Here is a 16,163-nt window from a genome sequence, read left to right as displayed (position 1 = left end):
TTTTAATTTTTTTTATATACAAAATTAAAAAGAAAGTGTAAAAAATTTATTGGGGAAATTTCGAATTTTCTCGCTCTGTTCCCTATTCGACTTTTCTCAATAAATATTAAATTTTAATTTCAAGTAAAAAGTATAGTTCGCTTTAAAATAAATAAAAAAAGCGCGGATGAGTTAGTTTGGTGAATAAAATTTTTTATTTCTGATGTTGAGTTTTTGAGTTTAAAACAAAACTTCTTTGTACCTAAAATTCAACACAGCTACAAATTGTGTCAACTGCCAACTGCAAGCACTTTTTAGAAAGTTCTTAAAACTAATGCACTGCCATAGAACTTTGCAACGGTTTTACTTTTTATTCAAACGCTAACTTTGCATTTTTTTAACTGAAGGCAAAATTTGTGTCAGCTGCTGTTTTTGCTTGTTGCGCTTCTGTTTTTACTTTCGTTTTTGTTTTGGTTTTGTAGTAGATTAGTGTTTTGCCTCAATAAAGGACACTTATCAGTAGGCAGTAAAATTTTATGACTGCGTAAATGAGTAGTCAGGCCAGTAAGCGACCGCAATAACGGTGTAGTGGCAGAAAGTATGATATCTTTGTATTTGTATGTATGTAGTGGTAACCGATGAATTAGACGAGAGAAAAAGTCGTTGCTGAAATAGAAGCATACTTTAAGGCGCCAAGTTGTAACAGTAGCTTAAGGTAGCCTATTTAAAGCGGCTTGAAGTTAGTTTGTAGTTATATTTCGGTTTGTTTACTTTCTCAACGAAGGGTTGCTGAACTGCTGTGAAAGCGACAATAACAACAAGAACCAATAATAATAAGCAACAAGAGCTGAATGCCTAAATATAGGTAATTTTTTCACTCCACGAACAAACTCTCACTCTCTGCCACATACAGACAGTGTATTGTGGCACCACTTCCGCTATCCCTTTCTGCTATATTGAATACTATGATATGGCAGCGGTCTGCCGCAAATGGTAAGGCGGTTCTTTACCATAAAGGCCACATACAAGCAAATGACCTCATAAAAGCCACATTTATTTAATGGTGTTGCAGCAGTTGTTGGTTGCCAGAGCGGGCGGCTGACCGGCCGGTGAAGTACATAGTACACCTATACAAATATAATACGTATGTATGTATATATGTTTGCGAAACGTTGGCTAGATGGCAATTCTGTCGCAAATAGTTTAGTTGCCAAAGCACTACCAACTACACACTAATGCATATATAATTTCATACCTATGGACACATACACACATACATGCATACATATACACTATTCTCCTCACTATTTTTATACCATCTACCTAGTGAATAAAGTAGTGAAAACCTACTTGTCAGCCCACATTAAATATGCCACGAAATACGCCGTTGAGCGATGTAGTAAAAATGCAGCAACAACAACGAAAAATGGGGAATATCTAAATAAAAATAAAGTCGACAAACAATGCCACAGCGAAGCGTCCAAAAAGCAAACAAAGAAACACATCCGGCAAATGTGGTCGTTTTGGTTGCTCACAAGTGGCCATTGTAGAGGAGCGCTGAGTTTGCAGGCGGCTGTTGATAGTACACCGGGGTGTGCTTCACTGAAATTCTAACACTCGCAAAACACGCTAGTTAGCTGGGCGCACAGTGGGTGGCAAAACAAAAACAAAAGATCATAGAAAGTGCTGAGTGTTGCTAAATAAAAAAAATTAAATGTTAGATAGCTCAAATTGAATTTGCGGGACCTAAAACTGTACATGTACAACTTCGCACTGAAAATTCATAAAAGCACTTTTTAAAAAGTTAAAAAATGCAAAGCGGGAAGTTTTCAGCACTTTCAGTGTGTCCACTTTGTCTCAACTGTGCCGATGCTTGAAGCTGACGGAATACAGATATTTTAATTGCATTCTTCGAAACGCAAAACTTTAGTGCGAAAAGTGCTTGCAGGAACGCTACTCCATCCCTAAGGCTCTTACAGAAACCAATTCTGGTAAGCTGAATATGAGCAACACTCCAACGCCTGAGTGTCAGATAAACAGAGTTTATTGCTTAAATTTGAAGCTCACACGCAGTTACTTAGTTTTGTGCAACTTGATTAAATGTTCGAGCCTGAAAAGCCCGCCAATCCGCCAGGCGATAAAAAATGCCCGAATGAGTTCTTAAAAGAGTTTTAGTCCCAAATAATGAGTCCTCGAAAGATTTTCAGTCCCAGCGCATTGCTAACTTAGGAACGTTCAGCTCTTTGAAGCTGTGAAGCCGGCGCTAAACTATAGTATTTTCAGTAGACTGAAGATCTAAAGCAATGTTCAGTGCAGAAAAGAAGGGGGAGGAGTTGCCCACAGGAAAAAGAGGTCAGTGTGAGTTTGCAAAAGAGCTGCAGAGCTCTGCAATTCAACGCTAGCCTCGCCAAACTGGCTTAAGAAGATTTTTGTGTCGGAATTTTTACACAAAAATCTTCTTATTTATTGCCGATGCTAGGAAAGTGTGGATTTTTTGTTTTGTTTTTCAAAACAAGTTATTGCTACAGTCAGCTATGAAGATCTTGCAGATTATTTTCTTACTGAACTAAATTCGATGGGAAGTATACATTTCAGAATCATAGAACGATTAGGCCCACCACTAATACCTTGAAGAAATAAGTGCGCCAGAGTATCGTCATTGAGCGCGTGCCCTCTTTTGGGTTCGAAACCTTAGTAAATTCTAGGGATCCAGTTCCATTTCCGAGATTGTTTGCGTAATTTAAGAATCCAGAAACAATTTCCAGAACTCCAAAACCTCTAAATTTTCATGCAGTCTATACCAATGTTTGTCCACCGGTGTACAATGGAGTGAATCATGCGATTAGGGTCATTTGATATGCATAACCCTCTAGTACACACACACAGGGAACACAGTTCTCAACAAGCACTCACAAATATAAATGTTCAGTGCCATGAATAGCCAACCATCCGGACGCACACACAGTCAGTCAGTCATGAGCGGCGCCGCTTGTGCGCTCATCAAAATTTCAGCACACTTTCAGGCACAAAATGGCATTGTTTTACTATTGCGCTATAAATATTTTCACGGAAATCATTTTTCAAAGCTTAGCTTATTGTTCTTTTTGTTTTTTGCTGGTGTGGGAGTATAATAAATGCTTATTTTTGTACTGTTATTTTATTTTATACTACATACATATTTTGGTTGCGGTTTATCAACTTACCATGCCCACTTGCCGGCACATAAACTCATGCGGACGCATACAGAAATCACCCGCCGCCACCGATGATGCCAAGTAAATGCCCGCCAAAAGCCAACAAATGATAATACAAAATAAACCGGATACGCTGAAGAAGATGAGTGCACAACGCGAACGACGCGCTACACCAATCACCAGTATAGTGCAGAGCAGCAAGAGTAGTGTGAGGAAGCCGAGGGTGACGGGCCAACGGATTGATTCGTATAATTCGCCGAGCTGAAAGTGGAAGCGGTGGAAGTAAATGAGTTTTTAAATTTTGCGAATTTTAATGGCTTAAAAGTTGATTTTGGAGAAAGGGAAAGTCAACTAATATTATTTTAAAAGAAGTTTAAAAATATTGTAAATTTTAATTAACAGAAGCAATAAAAAAGAGGAATCAATGAAAAAAAAAGATTTTACTTATTTAAGAAATTTTGTTATACAAAATATACTCAAAATAGAATAGACTTCGTATAGCTTCTTATTTTGGAAAGTACATTTAAATTTTCCTTTTATTTATCTCAAATTATTTATTCTGTAAATTTCCATTGACTTACATATAACAATCCCATAAGTGACGTATCGTTTTCACTGCCTTTCGTCTTCATGAAATACAACACCATATTATCGAGACTGGTGACGGCACGTGAGGTATTTTCTCTGACCAATTGACACGTGTCGATCAACAGCATAACGGCTGTTTGGTTGTATTGTACTTTTTCGATTTGCTGCTCGAGTTTGTGTTGGGACATTTTCGTTTCGAGATCATGTTTGATTGATTCAGTCTGGAAAAAGAGAGAAGAAAAGTTTAAAGCAAATTAGTAAAATAGGAACAATTAAACTTGTTTTTATAAAATATTTGTGATGTGATGATTTTTAGTGATGTTAAGAAATTTTTTGATGCCAAGAAATCTTCGAAATAGATTTTGTAAACCGCCTTGATTTCCTTGCATAAAATGCTTGTACGATACAAAACCAGTGCTGTCGGCGGGTATGAGTAACGCAGGTTGTACTAAGTGTGGTGGCACAATATATTATAGTATTATAAGTTGGTACAAAAAAATGTATGTTAAAAAAAATATACATAGTGTAGTTCATTGGAATTTGAGTTATGGATTTTTTAATCTGGCAACTAAAATAGCATCCATTTTAGATATTAAAAGCAGACACTCGGTCAAAGATGAGCATTTTTACCGAAAAATGATCTTTTCAGAGAAATTTCATTTTTATTTCGTCATGGAGAAGTCGATACACCCACAAAGACTGTCTGTTTGGTACGGATTTTGCTCAGGTCAATTTAATCAAATTATCGATTTTTTTCGAAATTGAGCACATGCATCGTGCAATGCTGGCCCAGATTTTTATATGCCAGTGCAAAAATTTACACATAAGACCCTCGTTTTAATTTACATATATGCATTTGAGAAACAAAAATTAAATGAAATAAAATTTCCTTCACAAAAAATACTATGTTTTTCTTTCTGAAAAACTTCTGTGCATTCAAATTGACAATCTACGTAAGTTATACTCACTTTCTAAAAACTTCCCTCAAGGGAAATTCAAGAAAACTTAAATTTCTCATTCAAATAGCTACATAGTTTTTTAAATAAGGCTTTAAGTTTAATTTAAGCAAAAAACTTAAAAAAATTAAGGGGAATTTAATAAGATTGCTAATAATAAAGTTCTACATTATTTTTTTAACTTCCCATTAAGTTTTTTGAAAAGATGTCCGAATTCTTTTTTGTTGGATGCATATCAATTTTTTTTTAATTTCCTCTCAAGGGAAATTTAATATAGCGGTCATTTCTTAATCGCCCATCACATAACGTTGTTGAAAGCAGGTATATTGTTAAATTTGAAAAATTTCCCAGAATGGAAATTTCAAAAACTCGAAAAGGAAAGTTTTTTTTTTATCAGAAATTAAGTATTTTAAATTTTTGAAAATTTTCCACCGTACAGAATTGTTAGACACCTTCCATAAGCGGAGAGTCTCTAAATTTTTTTTTTTAATTTTTTATCTTGAGCGGACAACCCATTGCCTATAAGCGGACACCCACATTCTATAACGCGTTAACCCTCCCATAACATTACCTTTTTTACATTTTTCTCATAAGCGGACACCTTCGCCCATGAGAGTGCTCTGTATTTAATTTTAATTTGGTATTTACTACTTTTAAAGCGGTGAGCGCTACATACAGACACTTTCTCATAAAAATTATCCGTCACTCAAGTGTTGTGTAAAACTGTTGGTCGCCATAAATTGAAGGATAAGCTTGGCCTAAACACTTTACAAGGATTCATGTGTCAGTTTATTTTTAAAATACCTACTGCTACATTGCTACAGAAGGCAAATTTTCCATTCAAATTTTTCTTGAAGCTCAGAAGTTTCTTTGTTCAAAGTAAAAAAAAGTGACTTGACTCAAGTTTCCTTTGATTATTAACTTTCAAAATATTTCTTCATAAGTAAAACACTTTGAATTTCTGTAGAAATACTTGACAAATTCTTATGATAAATTTGATTTTTGATAAATACTAAGAGCAAAATATTTGCCATGTTTATAAAACTTGACGAGTTGGAAAATTTGCCACATCATCATCTTCCAACTAACAGTTGAGTTATTTAGACGTACTGCATGTTAACTTAGATCCATGTATACACACATGCGTTCACTCCACTTCCTTCGTAAGTCGGCAACCCCTTCAGTTGGCAAATACTCACCGAAGTTAAAGGCACACAAGCCGTTATGGCAAAGCAATGCTGCAAAGCAAATCTTTGAAAAATCAACGCAGGAAAGTAGTATACTAGGAAAGTTGGAATAAAACTTAGCGGTTGTGGCAAGTCGACAGCAACGTGGCACAAACTATTTTCATAAGTAATTTCTCAGAGGACACAAATAAATAGACGCATATTATATGGGAGTTAAGCGTGTGTGAAAGTAGTACGTATACATGGAGGCGCATCGCACAAGAATCCTTGAGCATAGGGGAGTTGCAATATTTTTGAAGATCTATGCAATTCCTTATTAAATAGACGAATATACATTCGCACACATGTTTGTTTTATTGTATTCGTTATGTAAATATTTTTAAAATTTGGTTCATACACAAACTACGGATATTTGTGAACAACTTGGATAACAACTTATTACGAGTAAGTATTCGAGGGGTACATAGTGGTACCCACGAATAAATAGAAAGTGGATGAGAATCTGTAACTGATAAATATATTTGAGATTTTAATTTTTCCGCTTAAAAGTTGGGCACTCGTTGGTCTAGGGTATATGGTTAGCAGCGTTGGCGTAGCTAAGCTGTGGACACATAACAAAAAGGCAAAGAAGATATATAAAATTTTACAATAAATACAAAGATAGTTTGTCTGAAAAGAAAGGAATCCTAAAGGGTGAGCATATTTTGCAAGTACATACATATGCACAAGTAACTGCTTAGGCTTCCTTTAAAAAACATACACTAAAAGCCCTTTTTCATGAACTGCAAAAATTGAACACATAAGGATTGAAAAATAATTGATTTTAAAATTTTCAAAACAAGAAAAAAGTTGTTTGAACTTTGTATGTTCAATGAATTTTGATGAATTTTTTGAAAATGGTTTTAATATTTTTAAATTATATTCAACAGAACGAGATTTTTGATATATTTTTGATCCATCTCTTCAGGGGAAATTTTAAAAATTATTTAAAAATTAGTTAACAATGAGAATGGCAAATAAGAAATGGCGAGTGCATTTTTGGTAATTTAAAAAAAATCCCACGAGGGAATTTTTGGGGATATTTTAAAATTATTATCGAATGTTAGCTTATAAGCATCAAAAACTTGAAATTTTTGAAAATATTTGATTTGGTTGGCTTGAATTTAGCCTGAAATCTCCGAACTCCCTATTTTTAATAACTACTACTTGAAATTATTTAGCGTTAAACTATTTTTGAAAGTTTTTGCCGATTGCCCTGGCAGCTAGCGCTTAATTAATTATAATTTTAATAAAAAAAAATTGTAAATAATATAAAAAAAAATGTATATTGAAGTTAAATCGAGTGATGTCTTAGGTAAATTTTTACAATTCGTCGTATGCAGGAAAGGGAGTGGCTTATAATAGCTTACAAATGTATTTTTGGTGGTTTTCGAAATTTTCTCAGGAGGGATTGTTTTTGGGATATTTTAGAATTAGAGTAAGATCGGGTATTGTGGGCTATTTGGGTAATATGGTCAACGTCTGTATTTTTTTATAATAACGAACATGCACTAGAAATATTGCTTATGAACTTCAAAAAAACGGATGTTTTACGCTGCTCGCCTTTTGAATTGTATTCTTTACTGATGAGCAGTTGATCAAAATATTTTATGAAGAGCAGTCGATTTGTTTTTCAGTGGCGTGTAATATTACTGGTATTTTTTAGCAAGTGACTATTTTTAGAGTGTGAAAGTTCAAATAGAACTCTTAAACTATTCTGCATTTTTTAATGTGGTAAGAAACTCTTTTTAAATTATTTAAACAAAAGTTTGTAATACTTTTTTGTTGTAAGTAGTACAATGGCTAATGTGGGATTGTCAGCGTCGGGTATTGTGAACTAGTAGCCCACATTACTTCCTTACTATTTTCCTAATTCTCCCGTTTTGTATTTCTCAACTATACATATAATATTTAGACATGCCAAAAATGGAGAAATAAGGAAATGGGACCACGGTATGATGAAAAAAGCCATTGTAGCTGTTAGGAATGAGGAGATGGACGCACTCTTTGCATCAAAGACTTGATGTGCCGCTTTTTACATTGCAAAGAATGGCAAGGAGTAATGCATCCCCCAGCCTGCTTTTAAAAACCGCCCTTAGACGTAAGCCAATACTGGACGAAAACACAGAAAAATACCTTGTAAAATATACATTAGACGCCTCACATTACATTTGCGATCTCACAAGACACGGTATTCATTCCCTGGCGTTTCAATTGACGGAATTGCCAAAGTGCCAAACGAATTTTCAGTCTTTAAGCAATTTGCAGGGAAAGGTTGGCTGCATGGATTCCTACGCAGGCACAAAAAATGAGTTTAGTTTTCGCTCTCCAACGGGAACGTCTTTTAATAGAGCAGTGGGTTCACAAAAGAAAATGTAAAGATGTTTTTACTTGAGCAAGAGTATGAAAAACATAAATTTCCACCATCTGCTATACAGAATGTGGATTTATATTTAAAAATAAAAATAAATAAATAATTGGCGCGTACACTTCAGATAGGTGTTTGGCCGAGCTCCTACTTCTATTTGTGAGTTATATTTACCTAAGTTTAATACTTTTTTTTTCACAGGTCATTGATTAAAAAAAATATATATGAATAAATTCATTGGCTTATTATTAGCTCTTACAATTGTTTTTGGTGATTTTATATAGTGGCCCACTTTACCCGAATACCCTGGGCCACATTACCCAGCATTTTTCTTTTCATCAACTTTTAAGGTGCTTTTAGTTTTTTTATATTGTCAGACGAAAACGATTATATTAGAGTATATTTTGCAATAAAATGTAAAGAAAATTCAATATCTGTTAGAAAGAAAAAACGATCGCTTTTTCATTACGATTATTTTGGCAGAAATTAATATCAAGGTAAAATGATGCCCACAATACCCGACTTTACTCTACTATTGCATATTTAGTGAACTGAAATTTTTACAATTCCTCATGCATTTTTGGTGGTTCTCGAAAATTTCCCAGGAGGGATTTTTTGGGGGAAATTTTAGAATTACTATTGCATATTTAGTGATGTCGAAAAATTTTAAAGTTTTGACAACCTTTACATTAGTTGAGATGAATTTAACTCCACCTACACAAAAATACAGTTTAATAAAGACAGCAAAGAGAAAATCTCAATGTATACTATATACTAGAAATCACTTAACATTTAACTTTTTTTGTGCTGGCATCCATTTAAATGAAAAATGGAGTTTCTACTCATTCCCTACGAAAAATGTTAGCTTAACCCTTTCCAAATAAAAAATAACAAAAATAATTTAACAGAAGGTAATCTCATGAAGTTTACGATTAATGAGAAACTGTGAAAAAGCAACGTGTACCTCGCACAAACATACGTTAATTACAAATCCTTGCAGCAATACATACCCACATATTTTCATAGAAATTCATTTAAACAGTTTTTAGTTGATGGCTTCGTTCATGAGCGCATTCACACTAATACTAACAAGTCTATACTTATATAGTATATGTACATATATGACTTGCATGGCCATCAACACCTCATTTCGGTACACTTCATTAAACTATAGACGGCTTGAGCGTGGTTCTCGCATGTATGTAGCTTGGCTACAGCTTAATGGAATTTTTATTTTGTTGCAATTAAAAGCGACGAGCTGCAGTACGTGTGTCCACAGGCCACGTACACACACAGTCATATATATCTACATAGAAATTTGTATTAAATTTACATTCACACACAAATATTTACATCGATGAATACTCCCACTGCTACTGCTCGTTAGTCTCTTTCACTTTATTCTTGTTAGTATATTGGTGTACGGGGCACGTACAAAAAACCGTTTACTTGTAGTAAGCTGAGTCACTTGTCATGTTAACTAAAGATTAAAATATCCTTTCATTCGCCATGCCCGTTCGTGGCACTGCCAGTGTCCTTTTTGTGCTGCTCCGGCTTTCCTGTCACTACTACAACCTTTTCGCTATGTAAACAAGCTCCTGCAGCCTGTAGTCAGCTATGAGGATGGCTTAACAAGTTTTGGCGCGGCGCTCGACGCAGCCTGGCGATCCGCTCGTTCATATAGTTACATACATACATATGTATATGTATAGTAAATATGATACATTGTTGCTGTGTGCCGCGTTGCTGACACATCATTGCGGAAGTGTAAAAGCGTAAATTGAGGCGGTAGCAGTGGCAGCGACAACAACAGCAATAACAGTCTTGGCAACAACTGACAAGCATCGTAAAAGTCATATTTCATATTAACACACTACTCAAGTACAAACCGACGCGGTTAAAGGCAACGTGCGCATAAATGTGTTTGTGGTTGTGCATTGGGATTTGTGTGAGTATGCAAATGCATATGTAAGTGAGTAACGAAGTAGTACTAATCTAGGTGTGTGCTGTCCTTTGGGATCCCGAAAGCCTGCTTATCTGCTTACTTAATCACGTACGACTGTGCAAGTAAATCTTTTCACGCTGACTTGCCCATATAACTGTTAACCTAGTTTTTCCATCTTCACCTATTAAATTGTATTTTGCACATCCGCAAATGTACTCAATGTACAGCTGAAAGCTCTATTAAAAATATATAAGAAGAAAATCAGAGTTTCTTTTGAGGGAGACAAATTTTCTGTAAGGGAAATATCAGTAATACATTTATGTAGATAGTTGCAAAACTTCCCGTTTAGGGAGTAAAATTTTCTTTCAAGGGAAGGACAATTTTTCTGCAAAGAAAATATCAGTAATAAATTTATGTAGATAGTTGAAACATTTCCCTTCTTAAATCATTTTAGGCCTAAAGAGAAATTAATTCAAGTTGTGTAGTAGATATATATGTAGTTGTGAAAGCTCGCTTTGAGGCAAACAAAATTTCCTTCCTAGGGAAATTTTTTAAACATGCTCAAAAATATCAGGAATTGATTTTGGAATGAAATAAAGTGTTCAAACTAATCCTTTGGTATATTATTTTCAAGAAAAATCCATAATTATTTAAAAAACACAGAACAGTTTTTGTACTTTGAATGAACATACATCGTAAAGAAAATTATTTTCTTACAAAAAATAAATGTGTTGTGCCGAAAAAATTTTCTATGGGCGAAAATTTTCATAGAGCGGAATTTTGGAATGTAATTTGAAACCATAGAAATTAAATAAAATACCGAGCAGATAGGAGGAAATTTTTAAATGCAGCCTCAAACTTTATGGTAAACACAATTACCAAACTAAATTTTAAAATGAATTGAGCACCAGCGCAGAAATAAAACTTTAAAAAATTTATTACACGTAGTGAAGTTTCCGAAAATCGTTTTTATCTCCCTGTAAAATTATTTTTAAAATTGCACGTCTCTATAAAGGGCACTTGCAAGAGATGCTAATTTTCCCATTTATACAAACGCGAAATACATACAGATTCTACTTCTACTAATTATGAGCGCCGTTGTCGTGTCGATTAAGTGGCTGCCATTACCAATAATTAGACCACATTTGTGTGTAAGCATAGTTTATGAGGCAATAAAATTTGAAAACTTACACATTTATAGAGTATCTAAATAATTTTATATTTACGTAATATGCGAGTGTACAAATGAAATAATTAAAATAAAGGCTAATGAGTTTCAGACTGTAATATAGGGTTATTCAATAGGTGCCCTTCAACTTTTTTCCGATAGGGAGGGCGAACGACGCAATATTTTTTATTTTTCGCTTGTCATTTGTAAACTTCATTAGTATACATTTCATCATGGAACGCTACACACTTGAGCAACGATTGAAAATCGTGCAAATTTTTTATGAAAATAATCGTTCTGTTGCTGCTACTTTAAGAGCATTACGGCCATTTTACGGTCCATTTAACAAGCCGTCCCGTTTTGGGGTTATGTGAAGTCATTGGTCTACAGTAACAAGCCGGCGACGATTTGTGAGCTCAGAGCCAATATTGAACGCGAAATTGCTGGAATTTCGACCGATTTATGCAAAAGAGTGGTCGAAAATTGGGTTCAACGATTGGACTTCGTGAAACGTGCACGCGGTGGTCATGCAAAAGAAATCGAATTTCATACTTAAATGTATATGTTCAAACTCGATAATAAAATAAAAATTAGTTAAAAAAGTCAAACCGTTTGTGTTGTATTCAAAAAAGTTCAAAAGTTGAAGCGCTCTTACTGAAAAACCCTATACTTAAACTAGGCGGCCGTGGCCTAGTGTGTATGTGCTTGCCATGCACATGGCAGATATTTGGATTTACTCCAATATGACGTAGCATGAAATAAAGTATGAAAATAACTATCTACTGATGGGATATCAGATAAAACTGCAGGTTGTCCAAATTGTGGGAAAACATTAATATTAATACAAGTATTCTATACTTGGTATGTATATATTGAATTCAGAAAATCCTTTATTTGCGGCTTTTTCGCTTCGTCAGAAAAATATTTTATCATAAACATAACATGAATGCAAATTTAAGCAATTTTCAATTGACTGGTTGAGTTTGGCAAGTTTTAGAAAATTTCGCTCTGAGGGAAATTTGTGAAAATACGTTGAGATGCTGGATTATATTATATATTTTAAATTTTAACGTTTTATATAAAATATATGAAAGTTTAAGAAAATTTCCCTCTGAGGGAAATTTTTGGGAAATTTGTGAAATTACACTGAGACGCTGGATTATATTATATATTTCTAATTTTAACGTTTTGTATAAAATATAAGTGAAAAATATTGCATATAGCAAAAAAATGTGTGTTTGGTGTTGGAAATTATTTTAACTGGTATTTGTTGTTAGTTGTAGAAGGACATGAAAACTCACTCAACAATTCAACCACTGCTATAATAATGTAATTACATAGGAACATTCCATTTGAATTTTAATGATTATGTATGTAGGTATGAATATAAACTGATTACATTTAAACTAAAAGTGCAAATTTGCTTTACTGTGAGAAAATACTGTTAAGCAAAAAAGTACCAGAGTCCTCATAATGTTTGTAAGCTTGAACTCATGTGAAAAATATACTTTACTACAAAGTGGTACAATCTACTATAATGGCAAATATAATCTATGATTGTATGTCTGCTTTTAATATACAAGTAGTAGTAAATATGGTATGTATGTATGTCTGTTTGCATGTCATGTTTAATTTGTAATTGGGGCGTTTCAGCGATGCTCACAATATTTGATTTTTAATTAAAAATCCTGTAAACATTTTACTATTTTCTAGAAGTGTTATTAAGTTTTCATTTCCTTGTTCACAACTCGGTCTTGTTTGTGTGTGTAGGCATATAACTTCTGCTCCAATTAGATATTACTCCCATATTCAAATGACTGCACTTAATATTGACTTCAATTACAAATGCAAATGACAAATAACATAGAAAGTGAAGTAATACCGAAACATAAGCATTTAAAAACACAATCACAAATACTTCACCAAGATAATTTACATGTAGCTCGGATTTTATTAATATTTTTATGCAATGGCTTTTCATTCTTCTTAGTTTAATACTATCAAAAGTTTAGGAAGTTTGGCTATACTGTTTTATTTTTTCTTCATTTTCTTTCTTTTAAGCTCCTTTGGAGCTTACTCCGCTTACGAAAACTCTTGTCACACTTTCAATGAACGTTTGAGAGCATATAAACATGTATTTCTGTTGTTTTTCTCGATAAGTTTCTTTGAGGAAATATTGAAAGTGTAAAAGATCCTAATACAAAAATTCATTTCACAAGGGAAGAAGTAAGTAAGTAAGAAAAAACAAAAGTAGAAAATTTGCCTGAATTATGTAAACTTAAAAAATTTCCCATTATGGGAAAATTATTATTTAATATATTAAGGAAATTTCCTTCTTGACTATTATGTGATAAGGAAATGAGTAGGAATTATTTATAATTTGAAAATTTTTTTGTTAAACAAAATATGAAAAATTATATAAATGAAATATTTCCCAGCAAGGGAAATTTTTAAAAATAACTTTCCCGCTATGGGAAATTAGAGAAAAATGCACAACATTTTGGTTATAAATAAAATGTGCAAAGTTTAAAAGTATTCATAAGCAGTATTGTAAAATTATTACATATTAAGGAAATATCCTTTTTGACTATTATGGGATAAGGTTTGGATATTGATTGTTAATCATGTACAATTTGAAAGATTGAATTTATTCAATCAAGATGTTGAAAATTTTCAAAACTTAGATAAATAAAAAATTTCCTCAAAAGGGAAATTTTCAAAAAATGCAGAAATTCCATTGGCTTCAATAATTTAGTTTTTTCGACTATAATTCTGTGGGACAAATGCTAATAAACCTATCCGAAGCCATCTTGTTTTTTAATAAACGCATAAGTTGCCGAAATTAAAGCTTACGCATCTTTAAATTCGAGGGAACCAATTTTTGAATGATGATTTTTGTAATATAGTATTTAGCCATTTATGTAATCTATTTTTTTTTTTTAACTTTGGGCTAAAACATTTTTTACACTTTAACTAGAACTTTGACTTTAATTGAAGATGTTTTTTAGCTTTTTGTTTAAAATGTATGCACTGGTTTTCACCTTTCGAACTCATCCCTTTAAAATTATTCGCAGTTGAAAAGTTTCTGATTAAATTTGCACTTTGACTTGCAACACACGCAGCCATAAAAAGCTGATGAAGCAAAAACTCCTGCTGGGAGATTTTACCAGAGCAAACAGATTTTTACACAACTACATATGCGTATATGTACTATATATTTGGTACATTATTTATGTATATACATATTTACTTCATACTTAGTATATGCAACTTTTTTTGCAAAACTTGTCTGCCAATGAATAAACAACAAAAAAACGGCAGCGCGGTCGTACTCACTGTAGTACAGTACATCTAAAAATATGTTACAAAAAAATTGTGTATTAGTTTTTTGCAATTTGGTTGTGCCCTGCTTTGCCCAATGCATATTACTGCTATTTTAATCGTTAAATATATGGGTTGAGGTGGGTAGATTTAAAGTTTTATTTGCGGTTATTGCCGTTGTTCATATTTATAAATATATATATATACTTTTTTGGTTTTGAGAAAAGTCGACTTGCAACTTCGTTCCTGATCATCTACCGTAAATCCCTTTCAGCTATTTGCAAAATTTTAAATACCATCGGCTTTTGCCATTTTTGTTCGCTTGCTTGCTGTATTGTGCTTTTTATGTTTCATAACTCTATTGTAGCTGTGGAATATTTTGTTGTTGCTCGGCAATTTATGTTGCAGCAATAAAATATCTGCTACTGATTTAGTTACCTTTTTGTTTTCTATTGCAACACTTCTGTAGCATTTTGTTTATTTCCTTCAACTTTTATATTTCATCCATTTTAGACGTGTTGGGAAATCCTCTAAAGCGTCTCCATAGTTTTGCTCCTTTTTTGTAACCCCAAATGGCACTATGATCCCTCTTCACATGCTATTTTGTATTCGGTATGCAAATGAGGAAATGGCATTGCAACTTGCAGTGGCTCGCAGGCAAACATGCATAGTTTTCTGCTCTCGAATACCCGGAAAATTTACAATGAAAGTGATTCAGGCAGCAAGTATATAGAAAACCGAAGAAAGCCTTTTGAAGTGGGCAGACAACAGTGCATAGCTGAGAAAGATTAAAGCCTTTCTCTATATTTCTTCATATTTTCTTAACCAAAATTGTAGCAGAAATTTTTACTTGCAGAAGTTTAGTAGAGCAAATTCTTGGTATAGAAAATTTGCAAGAGTTCGAGGAGAAGATCATTGGAGCAAATTGCAAATTGTTTATATTAAAGGGCAGCAAAGAGGCGGTAAAGTGGGCAGAGATAGAACGGAAAAATAGAAATAAATAAAATTCAATATCTGGGAAAAATGTGAGATAAAAATATTTGTGCGCATGCAATGTGTGCAAGTGACAGGTGTCTTCAAAATAAGCAAGTTTAAGCAGAATAGTAATAAAAATAAATAAATAAACGTGAAATAAAGGAGAACGCATAGCCTATAGGGCAAACAAAATGTATTTGTGTATATTTTGAATACGGAAAATTTATCTTCAAAATGTTGAATTTCAAATTATTTTATGCATAATATGAGTCTAGATATTTAAAAGAGTTTAGTGGTCAGTTTGAATGAAATTAAAATAATCAGTCTTTCTGAAATTTCGTACAGGAAAATAAGAAATAATTTTTTGAAAATTTCCCTTAAAACTTTCCCGTTGCAAATTTTCCGTTTATGATTTTATTCGCAAACATAATACTAATTTATTG

At 33.2% G+C, this 16,163-nt stretch overlaps 1 protein-coding gene across 1 annotated transcript in view; it reads right to left on the bottom strand.

Moving 5' to 3' along the window:
• Positions 1 to 16,163, bottom strand: part of LOC129238399 (uncharacterized) — a 131,652-nt gene that overhangs the window by 45,378 nt on the left and 70,111 nt on the right. Inside the window, 2 exon segments of the mRNA XM_054873423.1 lie at positions 3,183 to 3,434; positions 3,755 to 3,982. Of these exon segments, the coding sequence (XP_054729398.1) occupies positions 3,183 to 3,434; positions 3,755 to 3,982 (480 nt within the window).

The sequence above is a fragment of the Anastrepha obliqua genome, chromosome 2 (assembly GCF_027943255.1).
Source record: "Anastrepha obliqua isolate idAnaObli1 chromosome 2, idAnaObli1_1.0, whole genome shotgun sequence".
In the NCBI taxonomy this organism is placed as follows: domain Eukaryota; kingdom Metazoa; phylum Arthropoda; class Insecta; order Diptera; family Tephritidae; genus Anastrepha; species Anastrepha obliqua.
This window is presented reverse-complemented; position numbering and strand designations above follow the sequence as displayed.